Source organism: Asterias rubens, chromosome 9 (assembly GCF_902459465.1).
Source record: "Asterias rubens chromosome 9, eAstRub1.3, whole genome shotgun sequence".
In the NCBI taxonomy this organism is placed as follows: Eukaryota; Metazoa; Echinodermata; class Asteroidea; order Forcipulatida; family Asteriidae; genus Asterias; species Asterias rubens.
This window is the reverse complement of record NC_047070.1, coordinates 19,673,418-19,692,697: the sequence shown is the minus strand read 5'-3', so window position 1 is coordinate 19,692,697 and position 19,280 is coordinate 19,673,418. Positions and strand designations below refer to the sequence as shown.

At 39.1% G+C, this 19,280-nt stretch overlaps 1 protein-coding gene across 1 annotated transcript; it reads left to right on the top strand.

Annotated features, from left to right (window-relative positions):
* Window positions 1-286: 286 nt before the first annotated feature.
* LOC117294884 (phosphoacetylglucosamine mutase-like) lies at window positions 287-19,236 on the top strand. The gene is made up of 19 exons (XM_033777433.1): window positions 287-580; window positions 2,778-2,848; window positions 3,754-3,883; window positions 6,056-6,151; window positions 7,171-7,244; window positions 7,723-7,759; window positions 8,417-8,507; window positions 9,221-9,376; window positions 10,584-10,626; window positions 11,968-12,051; window positions 12,538-12,581; window positions 13,075-13,188; window positions 13,912-14,013; window positions 14,359-14,414; window positions 15,245-15,308; window positions 16,097-16,219; window positions 16,953-17,074; window positions 17,570-17,621; window positions 17,916-19,236. Exons 1-19 carry the CDS (start codon window positions 477-479, stop codon window positions 18,009-18,011), a joined length of 1,659 nt encoding a protein of 552 aa, XP_033633324.1. The 5' UTR covers window positions 287-476; the 3' UTR covers window positions 18,012-19,236.
* Window positions 19,237-19,280: the final 44 nt, after the last annotated feature.

Sequence of the window (19,280 nt, the reverse complement as noted above, 5' to 3'; positions counted from 1 at the left end):
GTCTGGTTCGAAGTACAGGAGCTTTCGGGTCAAAGTTGAGAATCATCACATGAAGTAATGTGGTAGAGGACAAATATATGAGTTTTGATCCTGGATTTTGAACGACATCTCAAAAGCAAGACCACCTTTAAATGTTAGTACCCCCCCTCCCCCCCCCCCTTAGACTGGGTTCTGTCTTCTCGAAGTGTGACGTAAGATGTTCAGGCTACCCCCCCCCCTTCTCCCCGCCCTCCCACCAAAAAATGTGAAATCTGGACCTCAGCACTTGGTGGCAGTATTCAGTTTATTTGTGGGCACGTTTTGTGCCATGCGTTCTGCACGACATGCACGGTAACTGACGTATGTGATGCACACGTACATTCACAGCTGACCAAGGACACGTTGTCTGTCCATGACGTTAATATATTTCACACCTGCCTGAATAACAAAGACAACTTCGCACAAAATATCAGAGCATAATTCTAGAATTTTGCAAGATGAATCATTCGTCACTTTGTGGTTCTGTTGCCATTGGGGCCAGTAAACACCCAAACAATGGCAAAAATGTCTTCAGCTACGGCACGGCAGGATTTCGGTGCAGGTTCGTTCTCTTTTTTGTCTACTTGTTAAATCTCTTTCTTTTCTCGGCTCGAAAAATATTTGTTGACAAAACAAAACAACAAAACCTCAACTCCTGTCATTTTAAAACTGCTTACTGAGTTATTGCTTAATATTTGTATATTAAATTAAAAGTTAATTACGTATTAGGTTATTATTATTAGTATTAAATTTTGATAACTTTCCGTATCACGCCACCCCTTCTTCACTAATTTTTACAAAAAGGGAGACCTTAATTCTTAAACTTAAAAAGTTGTTGCGTGCGTGATACGGAAACTTTTTCCAATGACCATTCAACAACTCCTGTCATTTTAAAACTGCTTACTGAGTTATTGCTTATATATTATTTGTATATTAAATTAAAAGTTAGTTTACGTATTCAATTTTGATAACTTTCCTGATCACGCCACCCTTTCTTCACTGATTTTTACAAAAAGGGATACCTTTAAAAAAGTTGTGGCGTGCGTGATACCATGGTGATACAAAAACTTTTTCGGATAACTTTCCGTATGGCGCCACCACTTTTTCACTCATTTTTACAAAAAAGGATATATCAATCAGGTAAATTAGATACTATAAGTCTATATTATTTCATATCGAATGAAAAAGTGGTGGCGCCATACGGAAACTTTTCCACTAATTCCAATGACCATTACAATTTGGCCCTGTTTAAGCGGTTTATCACTAACTTTGTCCTTTACTTTTGGTTGACCATTCTATTGTATTAATAAAAACCTTTAGTAAAGGGCGCTTTTTAATTCAAAATAGTTATTAGGTTAGCAAAAAACATTACTGGTAGCGAGAAATGGGGAGCTGTTGATAGTATACATAAAACATTGTGAGAAAGGGCTTCCTCTGAATTCCTCGAAATCGAGCATCTGAAAGCATACAAATTCGTGCGACAAGGGTGTTTTTTTTTTCCATTATTATCTCACAACTTCGACGACCAATTCAGCTCAAATTTTCACATTATGCAGTCGAGCATCTGAAAGCATACAAATTCATGCGACAAGGGTGGTTTTTTTTCCCATTATTATCTCACAACTTCGACGACCAATTCAGCTCAAATTTTCACATTATGCAGATACACCAAGTGAGAAGACTGGTCTTTGACAATTACCAATAGTGTCCAGTGTCTTTAAAGGCAGTGGACACTATTGGTAATTGTCAAAGTCTAGCCTTCACAGTTGGTGTATCTCAACATATGCATAAAGTAACAAACCTGTAAAAATTTAAGCTCAATCGGTCATCGAACTTGGGAGATAATAATGAAAGAAAAAACACCCTTGTCACACGAAGTTGTGTGCGTTTAGATGGTTGATTTCGAGACCTCAAGTTCTAAACTTGAGGTCTCGAAATCAAATTCGTCGAAAATTATGGCACTTCAGAGGGAGCCGTTTCTCACAATGTTTTATACCATCAACCTCTCCCCATTACTCGTCACCACAAAAGGTTTATGCTGATAAATATTTTGAGTATTTTACCAATAGTGTCCACTGCCTTTAAGTAAATATTTATTACCGGTGTTATTATTTTTTTGAATCCATTATTGTTTCTTTGTAGTTCTAGCTATTAATTATAGGGGGTGTACTGTTGTTAGTGTTTAGGCAATAAGAATGGACAGTCATACACCCAGTAACTTGGGCGCTGTACTCCTCGGCTCTTCCATGGCAAAACAGCCCAAATCTAAAGATTTTTTCTTTTACATGTTTGATAGTTTATTGGTAAATTGAGGGTGCTTTTCCCATTTAAAAGTTTCAAAAGCATACTATGTATGTATGTGACTACAGTATAACATGACCAGGGGTCGATTTCACAAAGAGTTAGGACTAGTCCTAACTTAGGACTAGTCCTAGGAGATATACAAATTGCATGGATAGTCCTAAGTTAGGACGAGTAACTGGTCCTAACTCGAGATAAGACTAGTCCCAACTCTTTGTGAAATCCACCACTGTGCCAGCCTCTATTTAAACTTTAGTCCTATGCCAAAAAAAGCTTAAATCCCTGCCTGGTACTTGCAGTTGCTTATTCATAAAATTATATTTTTTAGTTCTAACGTTTTGCCATTGAAGGGCCAACTGAGCAGCAATGGTTATAAGACTCTTCTCAGTTCTTACTACAAGTAATATGTTAATTTCTGCCACAACTGAGAGAGTGAAAATTGTGTTATTTTTACTCAGAGCTGATATCCTTGACCCTGTGCTGTATCGTCTAGGGCTGCTAGTTGTACTCAGGTCTAAAGCTGTCAAAGGTTTGTAATGATCAGGGCCCAATTTCATAAAGCATACATGTAAGCATACAAACTTGCTAAGCACGGACAACTCTTGCTTAACAGAAACTGGTTACAAGCCAAAATTCCATAAAGTTGACATTGTTGCAACTGGTGCACCACTCATTTGTGCTTAGCAAAAACACTTGCTCAGCAGAATTTTTCAAAGAACTCTAATGCCAGACCATACAGTGCTTATAACAAAGTCGGTGCAAGTTCCACAACTCTTATGCCACATACGGTGCTTATAACAAAGTCGGTGCAAATTTAGGATTTATACTAGACTTTCTTGAACACTTTGTCACTGATGTCAGTAGCACATTTAGTCAATCGCTCGTCGACTTCACTCATTGACTTGTCTTGGCACTATGTCGAGTTGTCTCGCAGACGACTTGTTAAACTGTCTAGGTTGTCTGGTCGGTGGTGTTGTCCAACTCGTTGAGTTGTCTGGCCGGTGGAGTTGCCAGACTGTCGAGTTGTACAGCTGTTGAGTTGTCCAACAGGTGGAGTTGTCAGACTGTTGAGTTGTCCGACAGGTCGAGTTGTCAGACTGTCAAGTTGTCAATACTAGTTCCTGTGATCCATCCAATGTAATAATATTAGTAAAGATTTATATCTCGCTATGTCTGTCAGACTTGACACTCCTGGCATGATTGAGGGATAAGCCAAAAAAAGTCTCAGCTAAAGCACGAACTAATTACGTCAGGAAGTATGGAAGAGGTGGGTTTATTGAATTTTGAACTTCGCAAATGAGGTTTCTTTTTTGAGTTCAGCAAGGAGTCTGTTCCAGAGTAGAACGTTCAAGTTCCCTAAGGAATGCCTTGACTGTAGGTTATAACTGAATAGATTGGTTGAAGGTTTTGGTTCAATATGATTGTTTTTTACAGCAACCGTTGGTGTAATGATAACTGCATCGCACAATCCGGAGGAGGACAATGGGGTCAAGGTCGTTGAACCCATGGGAGAGATGTTGGTAGCTGAGTGGGAGAAGTATGCGACGTCCATTGCTAATGTTCCGTAAGTATACCCAGATGCAACTAATTATAATGTGCAAATTGAAGGGGATGATGGGTTTGAATTGGGTTGTTACATGTCGGGAACTGGGGATGGGGTAAGCCTGTTGTACACAAAGGACTTTGCAATGTGCTGCATGTCAGGCATAAGCAGTTTAGTTCACCGGACCCAAGCTCTGGTGTTGTTAGCAGCAGAGTGTGGTTTCCAATCCTGGTCATGACACTTTTGCCCTTGAGAAAGACACTTAACAATAATTGCTTCAATATAAGTAGGGAAGGTAGTTTATTCTGCACCACCAACCAGGCTCCTAGTGGATGATAGCCATACTACATCTTTACAGACTGTGCTAGGGGTAACCCTGTTTCAGCCCACTTGTTGGTGGGTCAAAATTATTTCAGAAAAACCCCCACTTTTAAACGGTTACTATTCTGAATGGCTCCTCATTCTTTCAATGTATGTGTGTTTACCAAGAGGCAAATATGTACACACCTCATAAGCTTTACAAGTAAGTAAACGGATTCACATTGTTCACTGATCACTGGTGCATATCAAACAGTTCCATTCAATATTTTTAAGAGGATGTAATTTCCGGTCTGTTGATGCCGATTGGAATTTACATGCGTGACTGTTTCAGATAGCTAGCTGGATCACAAAATCTTTGAAAAGAGAATTTCCAGCTCGGCACAAATGGCAGTACTTTGATAAATATCATTGTATTTGGTGAACGGACAATTGTTAGTTCAAGGGGGAAACTTTAGTGCAGTTGTACATTTAAATGTTGTTCACAAACAAGCATGATTGTCAGTGTACAGTTATTTGCCAAAAGGAGTTTTTAGTTCAGGTTGATTAAAGATGCTATGTCGGATTTTTTGCCCCAAAGATAAAAAAATAGATTTTGTTTAGTGAATGGTATTTCAAAGAGTATCACCCGCTCTAACGAAAAAAGTTTAACTTTTACTTTTAATGGTCAGGAACCATGACAAAAATTTAAAACATTTCTTATAAAACACATAATAATTGGTCACGTGATATATTGTCGGGATTCTGAGCACTTTATTTCACTGCTACTAATAATTGGTGGACTTTTTCGAGCAATGGCTCAAATGAAAGCTTGTAACTTTCTCGACCCCAATAAAAATACCTATTGAATTTTAAATCAAAATTTTAGGGTCAAATCGGGCAACAATCTGACATAGCATCTTTAACACCCTTTTTACCACTATCAGACTACTATGCAATGTACTAGTAGTGCATGTAAATCCTTTGCTGATAAACACAAACTGCTAGATTGTTTTTAAAGGATTTGGGTACTTTTTGTAACACAAAACACAATGTCCACAGATTTACATTAAACTTACACCGTTTGAAGATAATGATAATAGAAAGCGTACCTTAAAATATTAGATGCTGAGGTGCTGTAGTTTTTGAGAAATGAGTAAAACAATGTCATGAAAATACTATATGCCCTTTCAGTCTCAATTTGGTTAGAATGGTTCAGAGTGGAGAAAATTGCAGATGGGCGCAACATGATGACGGTCTAATTAGAGTATATAGTAAACTCCTTCTGTAACCCTAAATGTGGCGTTTCATGGCCTAGCGGTTAAGAGCACAGAATTCAAACTCTGGTGTTTCTGATCAGTAGAGTGTGGGTTCAAGTCCCAGTCGTGACACCTTTGTCCTTAAGCATGACACATAACCACGGTGCTTCGGCCTTTGGATGGGATATAAGTTGTTGGTCCCATGTGTTGTGTAGCGCACGTAAAAGAACCAAGTGCACTCATTCAAAGGCCCCGTGGTTCCTGGTTTGATTGGCAGTATATTGCGCCACAGCACCTTGTACACTGTTACATGGTGCTATGTAAAAGGAGTAGGTATCATAACTCAAACCTAGGCCGTGTCCGAATTGGCGACTTCGGCTACAGCTACTACGGCTAGGGCGCGCGCGTCTGCTATTCTTCAACACTGACAGACGCGCTGATCTAGCCGTAGCTGTAGTCGAAGTCGCCAATTCGGACACGGCCTTAGTCCCACATACCTTGCAGGAAAATACTGAATGTTCTTGAGCGCCGCTGAGTTACAAATATGAGCCTTATATAAGAAGCCACTATTATTATTATTATTATTAATACTTCATCCTCGCTTACATTTGAGTCTTTGTGTGTCCATCTGTTTCAGAGATGAGGATCTTGGCCGATACATTGAGAGCTTAATCAGTGATCTAGAGATCGACATAACACTCCCTGCAAACGTCTTCCTAGCAAGAGATACAAGGTAAGACGAGCTGTTGATTTATAGACCATGTGACCTGTGACATCGCCATTGTTGAGGCCTCGATGGGCGGTGCTGGGCATGCTTACCTAGGCCTCACAATTTTTGCCCAGCACTCTGAGTTAAATGCATTGTGGTGCCCAGCACAGATTTCCCATAGAATAAATCAAAATACTGTCCACTGTGCATTGATCTGAGACACAGCTAATAATGAGGAGTATCAAACGCACAGAAAAAGAGCACAGTCAAAAGGTCATTGACATGTAACTTATTGCATGGCCCATAATGCGAACAGTTTGGAAACCTGGCATCTGGTCTGAAGCTTGCAGTTCATCTTTTATGGCCCTATATTTAAACATGAATAATTTTGTTGATCTGCTCGCTCTCGTGGACTTCGAAAAAAAATTTGATTTATAACCCTGGACATCACATGTTTACAAAAAAGCCACAGAGCCTGGCCTTCCTCTGGAACGATTTGTTAACAGCTGAATGGCAAAAAAAACCTCGCAATAAGCCAATTGCGAGTTAGATATGAATAATGTCTGGTACAATGACTTGCTTAGTCACAATGTACCGCTTACATTTTGAATTTCTCAGACTATAGAGATAGTTGCTATGTCAAATGGTTCGAGGCAAGCCTTTGCATAGCAACCTCCAGATGAGCCAACCCTGGTACCATTGTGCCAAACACGTTCATTCAGAATCGTGCATGGGTGTTCTTCATATTTTACGCAACTGAGCATAAGCTTGCCCCTAATCATGTGACATAGTAACTGTCTCGATAGTCTGAGGAATTCAAGTTTAAGTGGACTTGTGATCAAGCATGTCATTGTACCAGACAATATTAAAATCTAACACACAAATGACTTATTACAAGAGATGACACAGTCTGATTCTTATCAACTTATGATATATTATAAAAGGAGTCACATCTCAAAATTATATATTTGATTTTGTAATTTTGATGTAAAACGTCCTTCATGATAGTAACTGAATATGTTTTGCTGTCTGTTTTTTCTCAGACCCAGTAGTGTAGCCTTGGCTCAAGCGCTAATGGATGGTATTCAGACCTTGAAAGGAGACTATATCGACTATGGTATGATTTACATAAAATTAATATTATTGATACATGTATAAGTAATAAGTAGATTTATTGTGCACCTGATGCACACCCGACCTCAAAGCCATCATAAAACCATGACAAAAGGAAAATTTACACAAGTGAATAATAATCCCAAAAGATTATTTGTTTAAGGAAACCCCACATAGCTGGTCTTATGGATTTTCACTGGGAAGTGTAAAAAACCCAACTTTATCTTAATAGTTAAAAAGCAGGACAGCTCTTTTCAGAACTGAGAAGTCTCCCGAACAATCCGTTAAATCTACTCCGCGGTAGTGGAATATATAGCAAGACAGTTCTCTAAAGAACAAACTCTACCTGGCAAGTAGATACACACATGGTGTTACCGCAAACCAAATATTATCGCAATGCCTTAAATAATATGTATACTTTATCTTTTTCTGATAGCTAGGTTCTAACACACTTTACATTTTGTATTTTGTCTTCCAAAAAGGGCTGCTGTCAACACCACAACTCCATTACATGGTCAGGTAAATACATCTTAATTGTAGCAGCAGGGCTCGCATTTTACACTGGACCACAGGCTTCAGGCCAGTAATTTCAGCCTAAGGCTAGTTAACTCTTGACTGGACAAGTCTGACGGTCTGTTTTTAAATAAATAAAAAAATCCCACTGTGTTAATATAACTTTAATGAAAAAGAAAATGATGATCAAACGTTTGAGTAGAGTCTCTCTTTCAAACCTACTTTTCGACAATAGCAAGACAAGTTATCTCAGAACAAATCTACACAGCTAAGAGCATGTTCGAGTGCGCACATATAGTAGACTACTGCCCAGCAACGTACATGCGCAGTGATGCACTCACTCGAACAACTCGTTTGGAAGCCTAGTCAACCGTCCGTACCATGGTACTTAACACTCCATTGCCTTTCCCTACATTGTCACTGGTTCCACTCTGCGCTTTACACATGTTAGCATGGAACAGGCTATTGAGACCAGTGAACAAACCATGGTTCTGAACCTGGTTCCAAGTGGTCGACCACAGTAGTCATCCAATGGTCGACCAATATAGTAAACCTTTAGTTAACCATGGTGCAGTCTCGCACTTGCTCTATGTATATATACTGGTGTTACCGGAGATACCTCACCATGCAATGACTCAAAACCCTTTGTTGTCCAATCTTCAGGTGTCATAACACAAAGGGTGACTACGGTAAAGCAACTGAGCAGGGTTACTACAGTAAACTATCGTCAGCGTTTACTCAAGTTAGGCAACAGGTTTGTTCATAATTGCTAATTTATCTACTTTGTCTAGTTAGAATTCAACCCTTTGTCAAAGACCCCTTGCACAAAGCGCAGCGCACATATGCGCACTTCTCTCTTGTCTGCCATTTTGTCTGTCAAAACGTGCTCAAAAGGAATGGACTCTCCACAAAAGGCAGAAATGGTAGACGCATTGTTCGGAGGTGCGTAAACACGTGTACCATCATTTTGTGGGTGTGACACCCAAAATGGTGGGCAGGAGACCCGCATGTAAGTGCGCTGCGCATTGTGCAATGGGTCTATAGGACATATTAACAGGGCTTGAATTTGACACTGGACTACAGGCCTGAGGCCAGTGATTTTAGCATGTGGCCAGTAAACTCATGACCGGGTTCAAATTCCGACTTTCAGTCTCATAAATAATAGTCTGTCAATTATCTAAGACTAATTACCCATACAAATATACGAATGAGTATCAATCTCAGTGTACAAATGAGATTATTTTAATCTTAGTGTTTTTATTTAATTCAAACAGTTACTAACATGTGAGGCATTTTTTTCTCACCTCAATTCTGGTCTTGTCACATAATTTGGTCCAATAAAAATATATTGAGCTTTCCCCAACCCCAATGCTAGCCCTGATCAGTATAGTTGATACTTGTAATGTTCAAACATTGTTTATTCGGTGGCCGCTAAATGACAGCTCAAATACAATTGTTTCCCTGTAGTGTAACTCTGGTCAGAGTTGTTACGCTAGGGAGATATCTGTGGATGGAGCTAATGGGGTCGGGGCTCTGAAAATGCAGCAGTTATGTCAGCATCTAAACAACCAGCTGAAAATATCCATTCATAATGATGGAACACATGGCAAACTCAACGACAGGGTAAGCGAAAATATTGATTGAAAAATATAGGAGTCTTTACTCAACTGTAATAAATACAACCACAGGAACAAGCCAAAGAGCAAAGAAGAATATGAACAGTTTTAAAATCAAAACAAATTCATCCACAATGTTTGCTTTGAAAAGTTATACAGAAGGTCTTTGTAGTGTTAACTAGTTTTGGTGATTATTATGGGGGTCAATATTTATACAAACAAAAAAAGTCAGAAAATTTTGTGATGTGAATTTTAATGATTTATGTTACCCGTTATGTTGAGGGGACTGTATACCTTTGGTGTTTGGAACCGGTTGACTGTTTTTGTTCTGTGCGAAGAAACTAACCTGTGAAAATTTCATTTCAAAAGGTGGCAGCACTTTTGAGACATCTTCAAAAATCCATAGTGGTTATGTCCACGCAGGAACTTTAATCCGTAATTGGAAGTCACAACATGAGAAACGTATTTGACAATTTAAAATTTAGGGTGATTAAAAAAAATCTCAATATACTAAGTAAGTTTTGATTGCCATTTATTGTGACAGTGATGACAAAAATTAAACCTTGCCTTTAAAGCTTCTTACACTATGTCTTTTCCTGGTTATCTGGCTTTAAGTAATCCAGAAGCAGCCTTTACTCCTTTGGAGTGTGCAGCACCGGTAGCCAAATTGGCACACAGTTTGTTTTAAACTGTTCACTAGAGGCTATTTGGTAGACTCTTTTTACATGTATGTTGTGTTTGGCCATTTTCTTACAGGCATGGTATACTTTTGGTATTAAATTGTCAAAGACCAGCATCCTCACTTGGTTTATTCCAACATTTGCATGAAATAAAAAACCTGTAAAAGTTGACTCAATTGGTCATCAAAGAGAATAATGAAACAAAAATTACTCTTTTTAAAATTACCTCTTTCTCTAAACTACATTATTTCAAATGGGTTGTTTCTTACAATTTTGATACTATCAACAGCTCTTTAGTCTTCTTTACCAAGTAACTGTTCATGGTCATTATTAGCTTGTGGAGTAATTACCAATAATATATTCTGCCTTTAAGTCTATAGCCTTCTAGATATTCAGCCCTTTTGAGTGTTACAAAATAGGATAATTATTGCTAATCAGGACTGTATAGCATTGAGGCAATGAAATGATACAACTGTCAAATGCTCACTCAGCTAGTTTGTGTGAAATTTGTTTTTGGTTGTTTTTTGTTGACAGTGTGGAGCAGACTTTGTCAAAGTGGAGCAACAACCTCCTTATGGTAGGTCTATATTAAGACAAATATGACATCCAGTATTTTAGCCGGAAATTGTAATGTGCATAGCAGAATTGTTTTAACGCTTAGCTGCTTTTGTGGCCTAAGCAGCTATGTGAAGTTGGGCTCGGCATAATTTAAAATAATTGTTGACACGTTTAAAAGAAATTACCAGCACAACTCAACGAAGCAGGGAAATTAAAAACAATCAATACAGGTGTATGTCTGCCATATGTCAACAATTCGTGCTGAACTGTGTATAGACCATCTGGCTAGTCTCTAAATAAACATAAACTCGGTGGTTGGTGTTTTCATTGCAGCGTCTGGCACCAAATTTGTATTATGGATTAATAATCAGCGTGAAAAATTCACATAAATTTAGATGATATGGGTTCTCCCATGCACAAGACAGCATATTGGGCCAATATGCGCCAACTGCATGCTGATACCCGCAAATTTCTTACGATACTCAAAAGAAATGTTAAATTATTGTTTGTTTTTTTATATACAAATTTCACAAGAATCATCAAGATAAAACCATTTATAATGCTCCAGAGTGACACAGAAAAGCAAGATAACCAACAAGTAGAAAACAATCCATACTGTTGACCATGTTTCAATTCCTCGTCCTTTGGCCAAACTTCCCAAATTTGGGTCTAGAATGCCCCACAGTGTCGTAAAAATTACTGGGGAGAGACCTGATGATTCTTTATTAATGTGTTTCTATGTCTGTGTGAAACGACATGTATTCTGTAGTATAGAGTTCTCTGCAATTCTCTAGTTTTCAGTTCCAACAAAAATTTTGCAAACTTGCAACTGATACCCCCCTAACCCACTTGGATTATTTTCTAGGATCCTTCTTCTCGCTAATAAAATACAACACTTTGTGTGTAGGACATGTACAGATATCCAATACACTTATCAACAACCTTTTACTGCCATGTAGCCAGGGATAAAGGCCAAGTCACACAGGCCCCGATAATGAGAACGAAAACAGTAACAATAAAAATGCACCCCCTCGATTGGTTGAAATGCTCCACGCGGAATACTCCCACGCTCATTCAACCAATCAAGGGCGTGCATTTGTATCGTTATTGTTTTCGTTTAGGTTATCGGGGCCTGTGTGACTTGGACTTAACACCCAAGTTTACGATACAACCTTGGAAGTGGCAGCCAGGGGATCACCTCAAGGGGATGTGAACAAGATACTAGCAAAATAGGGAGCCCATCAACAGACAGTTAGATAGCTTTATCAGTTGGTAGAGCTCTGGTAAATTTGTCTTTATTCAAACCCAACTTATTTTTGTTTATAAACAATAACTAGAAATATTTGTTGATATCATGAAGGTATGCCAACCAAAGAAGCTGGAGGTAAATGTATATCTCTTGATGGAGACGCTGATAGGATTGTCTACTACTTCATTGATAACGGTAAGTTGTTTGTACTCTCTTCATAGCAAGTAATGTGTTGCATTGTTCGTTTATTATTTTGATGATCTTCCCATCAAGGGAACTCAGCAAACTGTTTTTATTACACAGTGCGTATTGTGAAATGTCATTTTGTCATGCTCCAGATACGGACAGTGCAAAAATTACATTCTAAACTTTGTGCGCGTGAAATAACACTCTGAAATATGAAAAAATATAGCGTGTCTGTGTCCCATATCCAACTCGGCCTTCGGCATTGTTGGATATGGGACGCAGAAGCGCTTTTTTTTCTTCTTCATATTCCACTCGCGCTTGTGTGATAACTTATAGTTGTTCATCTTAATTTCAAAAAGTGTGTTTTATTCATGTCCGATTAGTCATTTTTTTGCTCTCTGACCACAATTGTTGATGATTTGAAACAGAAATAGATAAATAAATACATGAAAATTAATAATTGATGAAAATATTTAAACATTGTTCTTTCTTCAGATGGCGTTTTCCACCTGCTGGATGGAGACAAGATTGCAACACTTGTAAGTTATTAATAATACTAGTGGATTCTTATCATATACTCTCAAGGCACTTCAACATTCAGTATTTTCCAGTAAGGGATTGTGGTATGAGACCTATTTGTTTACATAGGACCATTTAACGGTTTACAAGGTGCTGTGATGCATTATACAGCCAATCAAACAAGGAACACCGGGGGAACCCCTTCTCTTTTTGTGGTTTATTCACGCAGGAAGAATAATGCTTCTCAGATTAAATTTTTCGGGGGATAAAAAGTGATATCTTTTTCCACACTTTAACCACGGTACTTTAAAGTGAAAAGTCTCTCGAAATGCATTACATTTTCCAAAGCTGCAGTACTTCTTACCCAGTAAGTTTTTATCGCCATTATTTTTCATAGTCATTACCAAACATATACAGACACTAAAACGAATGTAAAAATTTACAATATATAGACAATTCATATTTGAAATTAGAAGCTCTGAACCTTCTGTCTCCGTTCTTGTTTTTCTGTAGATTGCTGGGTACATTCAGGAGTTGGTCACAGCGTCCGGTCTCCAACTCAATATGGGTCTTGTACAAACAGCCTACGCCAATGGAAGCTCTACAGCATATGCCTCAAACGTCCTAGTAAGTCACAATACAGAAGTTTGATTTCTGAGTTGCGTTCTATATTCACAAAGTAAGGGAATTGTTCACAGCATCTGGTCTCCAACTCAATATTGGTCTCAAACAAACAGCACACAGCATATGCCTCAAACGTCCTAGTAAGTCAAAATAGACCTTATGCCCATGAAGTCATTCAGTAGGGCGCCCTCACCTAGAGGTCAAAAGGAGGTTGTTCATTGGCCAATCCTGTGCGCCGTGCGTTTCGATTGTTTCGTCACCGTTTTTCCTCTAAGATGGCGACTGGATGACGTCAATGCATAAGGTCTATACAGAAGTTTGATTTCTGAGTTGCGTTCTATATTCACAAAGTAAGGGAATTGGTCACAGCATCTGGTCTCCAACTCAATATTGGTCTCGTACAAACAGCACACAGCATATGCCTCAAATGTCCTAGTAAGTCAAAATAGACCTTATGCCCATGAAGTCATTCAGTAGGGCGCCCTCACCTAGAGGTCAAAAGGAGGTTGTTCATTGGCCAATCCTGTGCGCCGTGCGTTTCGATTGTTTCGTCACCGTTTTTCCTCTAAGATGGCGACTGGATGATGTCAATGCATAAGGTCTATACAGAAGTTTGATTTCTGAGTTGTGTTCTATATTCACAAAGTTAGGGAATGGACCTTTCATATTTCTATTATATGCTACTTTTTCGCAGGGGCTTATTTAATTTTTATGAATTGTTTTCAGAAAGTACCGGTAGCATGTGCCTGCACTGGAGTCAAACATCTACATCGTAAAGCTCTGGAGTTTGATGTGGGTGTTTACTTTGAAGCCAATGGACATGGAACGGTAAGAATAACAACATTGAAACTACATTTATTTCTGAATCAAACTGATATAATAAGGGAGTAAAAGGGTAGTGACGAGTTCTTATCGGCTGTTTAAAACCGGCAGGGTCGTGGTCGTGTGATAATGGCCTGAGCCGAAGGTGATCACACAAAACATGAACACTGTCTGCAACTATTGTATCAGTTCTACCCTTTCTGTATTACACCTTTAAAAGTTCCACAGGGTTATTTTTTTGTGTATATGTTGGTCACAAAAAGTGTAGATACAGGTCTTTGACAAAAAACAAAGTTGGCCGAATGCTTTAAAAATAAATTGATGTGGATTTTGTTATCGTGATGTTGGCAGGCTTTATTCAGTACAGAAGCAGCAGACAAAATCAGTAAAGCCAGTCAAGACGAAAGGTAAGACCAATATTGAAAGTCTGTCATATCAGAACTTATATATAAAATAACAAACCTGTGAAAATTTAGGCTCAATCAGTCATCGGAGTCGGGAGAAAATAACAGGAAAACCCACCATTGTTTCCGTACGTTTCGTCGTGTCATGACATGTGTTTAAATTAAATCCGTAATTATCCAGAATTGATAATTGTTTTAATGTTTTCTCAAAAAGTAAAGCATTTCATGGAATAATATTTCAAGAAAAGTCTTTCACCATTACCTTTTGTAAACCCTGTAGGTTATTTGTAAATCTGTGAACTTTTTTTGTTTCTGTTCTGAAAGTGTCCAATGGCTTTAAGTCTGATCTCCGATTTGTTTGCCCTAAAGGGACAAATCAGACAAATTGTGATAAAAAAACTTGAAAAGTCTATTAAAGGTGTCAGACATTTAGGTCAGCCCTTATACAGTACTAAATATAATATTCCTACTTTTCCCCCAAATATCATGCCTGTTTAGCGCAAGTTACAGTGACATATCAATGCACTCCATCTCTACCCTCGCATGGACATGTACCTATAAATTTCTCAACATATATAATATTTTAGGTGTCACGTCACATTTATATCAAGGCTTATGTTCTGGTTGTTTCCACTTTTAATGCTATTTTCTTTTAGGAATAACTTAATTTAGCACAGGGTGTCACATTTAAAGATATCAGATTGTTTTTGTTCAGATAACTAACTTATAAACTGGTCTTAAATATATAGTTTGCGGTTAAACCATGTGTTATATATCTACTTTGTTTATACATTCTTGCTATTTAATCTACTTTTGTTTTGTTTCTTATGAAGTTTACCAGAAGATAAAAGGCATGCTGCAGTCACATTGAAAGACCTTCGGGATCTTATTAATGAGGTATTGTTTGTAATTTTGCTATTCGCATTGTGCGACCCAAAAAACTGTGCGAGTGCGAGCATTTATGTCTTAAAGGAGCAAGCCTATTAATTTAGTTTGATTGAGAGCTGCATAAGCATTCAACATGTTTTATGCTTTTGTTATAAGATTATGTTTTAAACTCATAATTATGTTGTATACTTTTGAGCGTATCTGATATGATCAGTTAATCAAATTCAGGGATGATGTTTTTCAGACTTTTATCCGAGATCAGACTTTTTATGTTCACTGGTGAAGTAAATCGGACATTGCTCTTTGGTGTACTTCTCTAGTGCTGAGGACACTGTTTTTGTTATGCAAGTCGCCAGACACACAAGGCCACTTTAAGGTGTGGGCTATATTTATTTTTTTCCAGAGGCCACCTACTCCTAGGGCTGAAACAGGGTTACCCCTTTTACAGTCCATATGGATGTAGGTTTGGGTATCATCAATCCGAAGCCTGGCCGGTAGAGCAGAAAGCACTACCTCCCCAATTTTATGTAGCAAGTGTCACGACCGGGATTCGAACCCACACTCGGCTGATCAAACACCAGAGCTTGAATCCGGTGCTCTCGTAACCGCTCGGCCATGACACGGAATCTTTGATTCCTTGGTTTACAAAAAAGTGGAAATGCCATCATTTTAAACAAACCTTAGAATTTGTATCCCAGTTTAAGACCTTTTTGTTAGCAATGACTCTAACCCCTGAAAATTCCTCAGTTTATTGCAATAACTCTCACCCCTGAAAATTCCTCATTTTTTATTTTCAGACTGTTGGTGACGCAATCTCAGACATGTTAGTTGTAGAATGTATCCTATATGCCAAAGGATGGGGGATGTCAGACTGGAACGCAGCCTACAAAGATCTTCCCAACAGACAACTCAAAGTCAAGGTACAGTGTGATTTTATAAACCTGTTATCAACTTGTACACCCTTTTCAGATAGGCGCACCGCAGTCGCACCAAACCAAATAGATTAGGAGCCACTCTAGGTCAACCTAAATAAGTTTTGGTTTCAGACAGGCGAACTTAACATAACAATTACATTCAGTCAATCAATTAACTGCAGAGACAGCAAGGGTCCGTTGCGCCGATCTCCTGTGTCCACGTCCTACAGCCTCACGCCACATGTGGTCGATTTCGTTAGGCCGGCCAAGTTGTTGGGCCCAGGATGATCGAGGGCAGCCTCTAGGTCTCTTCCAGCCAGGAGCTGGTGCTAGGCCTCCCCTGGAGTTTATGGCGATGCTTAGAGCTTTTTTAGCTGGGATGTTGTCAGCTAGGCAAGCGACATGACTGAAGAAGGCAGAGCGGCGGCGTTGAATTAGGTGGTTGATGGGGGGCAGACATGTTCTTTGGTTAACCTGATTGTTGTTGACGAAGTGAAACCACTGGATGCCGAGAATTGATCGTTGACACCTCATGTGGAACGATTCTAGTCGATTGAGGCCAGATTTGAGGAGGGTCCATGTTTCTGCGCCATACAACATTGCCATATTACATTGCTGTGAACGATATCAAGGTTATAATTATTACCAACAAAGATGTTGTACTCTAAGAGCTCAACAAAGGAAGTCCGCAGATCGTTGATGATAAGATTTGTTTTCTCTCATTGTATTTTTACATCAGGTGAAAGACCGTAGGGCCATACAGACAACAGACTCTGAACGTTGTGCGACCTCGCCAAGCGGCCTTCAAGACGCCATTAATAACCTCGTTGGAAACTACCAGAAAGCTCGATCGTTTGTCAGGTATTTTAATATGTCCTATATCCTTTATTTCTCATTCAAATAATGAAAGACTTCAGCTGAAGCCCTTTATTATGCATATAAAAGCACACAAAGTAATGCAACAAGGGTGTTTTTTCTTTCATTATTCTATTGCAAACTTGATGACCACTTGAGCAAAAATTTCCACAGATTTGTTATTTTATGCATAAGTTGGGATACACTAAAAGTGAGTACACTGGTCTTTGACAATTACCTTGAAATAGTCTAATATCGCGTTTGGAGTTTATCGCTCAGTGAGCGTTTTATTCATTTTTGGGCATCGATGCAATGCACAATTTGTAATCGGTTTTTCACTGTTCTCTCGTGACCCAGATGGCCGATCGATCTCCCCCTTCTACAGGTTTCTCAGTTTATGTGTATGGTTGGATAGCATTACACTGCCAGCAATTTTTTTGCTAGCAAAACCAATTCTGTAATGTTCCTTTAATTGAACGATGTTTTTACGTTTACTGACAGGCCTTCTGGTACAGAAGATATAGTAAGGGTGTATGCTGAAGCTGATACACAGGTGAGTCTTGTACACTTGATGCAAAGGTCAAAGGGGTGACCTTAATAATGCATTTCCAGATGAGCAAGTTACTACACAGGCTGTATGGGACAATTTACATTTTGTATCATATTTTTCACCTCAATTCAAATGTTTGCAAAACAACGAGCTGTACAACTTTTGAAACGTCCCCTTTTTCTCCATATCAAAAGAGCTTAAGTTCGCTGATCTTATCGCTCCGCCCTGAATGCCAAGCTTCTCTCAACCATTAGTGTTTAATTTTCCTCTATTTGTACTTTCTTTTTTTCCCTTTAGAACGCGGCAGACTCCCTCGCATATGAAGTGGCCGCAAAGGTCCACCAGCTTGCCGATGGCATCGGAGATCCCCCAGTCAAACCTTCATCCACATAAGAGGAAAGACGAGTTTCTCAAACTAAACAACTCTTTCGTCCAACACATGTAGTCATAGACCTTTTTGCAAATACCCATTGTGCAAGCGCTTGATTGAGGTGCATGCTGCTCTAGCTAGCGATCCAACTTGATCGCTTGCTAGACCAGCATGCACCTCATTCCCAGCCTTGCATGCGCCTACCAAGTATTAGCGATTAGGTCTATGGTAGTTCTGCAGTACTATTCTTATAAAGTTTGCAGTAGTACTCACAACAAGTACTTCTTTACACCACGTCGAGTCCCTCGATGTTCTTGCCAGGAGCTGCCCTAAATCCATCCAATCTTGGGATTGATTCAAATAAGTTAAGCATTCCTTACATAACCAGCATTCCAGTGATAATGATAACAAAATAATAATGACTCTTATATAGCGTAATTTCAAAGAGGAACATTGTGTTTCAAACATTATTACCCCTGGTCACTGGGCCATGTATTTCTTTTCCACAAACCATGTCAGCGAGTGTACAGCATGTGCTGCCAAGTGAGAAGCACACGAGCTAAAACAATCACCAGAACCATATCTGCTCTCACAGGTACCAATTACCCCTGGGTGATGAGAAGCAATTATAGTTAAGTGTCATGACCGGGATTTGATTTGATTTGCTGTTGTCTCAGCAACCACAACTTGAGTTCGATGCACTAAGCCGCTCGGCCAGTAGGCTACAAGTTCTTCAGTCAGAATCATAGAGTTATATATAAGAACTAGAGGGCGCACTGGTGATGCTTCTTGCACAAACGCGACAGGACCACAAGGAGACACGCGTGCCATTCTACACGCGCATTGAATATAAAGTACACGTTGGAGTTTGTGTTTATTGAACGCTACGCGATGCTGTTTTGTCAACTTACAAAATGGCTGCACAAACACACGCTGTGCGATGCCAGTTTTGTCAACTTAGAAAATGGCCTCCTGCGCGCATACCGGGTCGCGTATAATTATAGGCCAGTGCGCCCTCTAGTTCTTATAATAACTCTATGGTCAGAATAGACTCCACAAGTCTTGCACATATTCAAACATTGGGACCCAATTTAACTATGACCGTAGAAACGCCTTGGCCTCCTGTTTTTCGATTGAATCATAGAAAGACAATCGTTTAACGCATTTTTCTGTTATTAAAGACACTGGACACTATTGGTAATTGTCACAGACCAGTCTTCTCACTTGGTGTATCTCAACATATGCATGAAATAACAAACCTGTGAAAAATTGAGCTCAATTGGTCGTCGAAG

Coding starts and splice junctions, on each gene's coding strand:
- LOC117294884 (XM_033777433.1), top strand. CDS start 477: ATGAATCATTCGTCACTTTGTGGTTCTGTTGCCATTGGGGCCAGTAAA. Junction 581..2,777: donor ACGGCAGGATTTCGGTGCAG/GTTCGTTCTCTT, acceptor ATTTTTACTCAG/AGCTGATATCCTTGACCCTG. Junction 6,152..7,170: donor TTCCTAGCAAGAGATACAAG/GTAAGACGAGCT, acceptor GTTTTTTCTCAG/ACCCAGTAGTGTAGCCTTGG.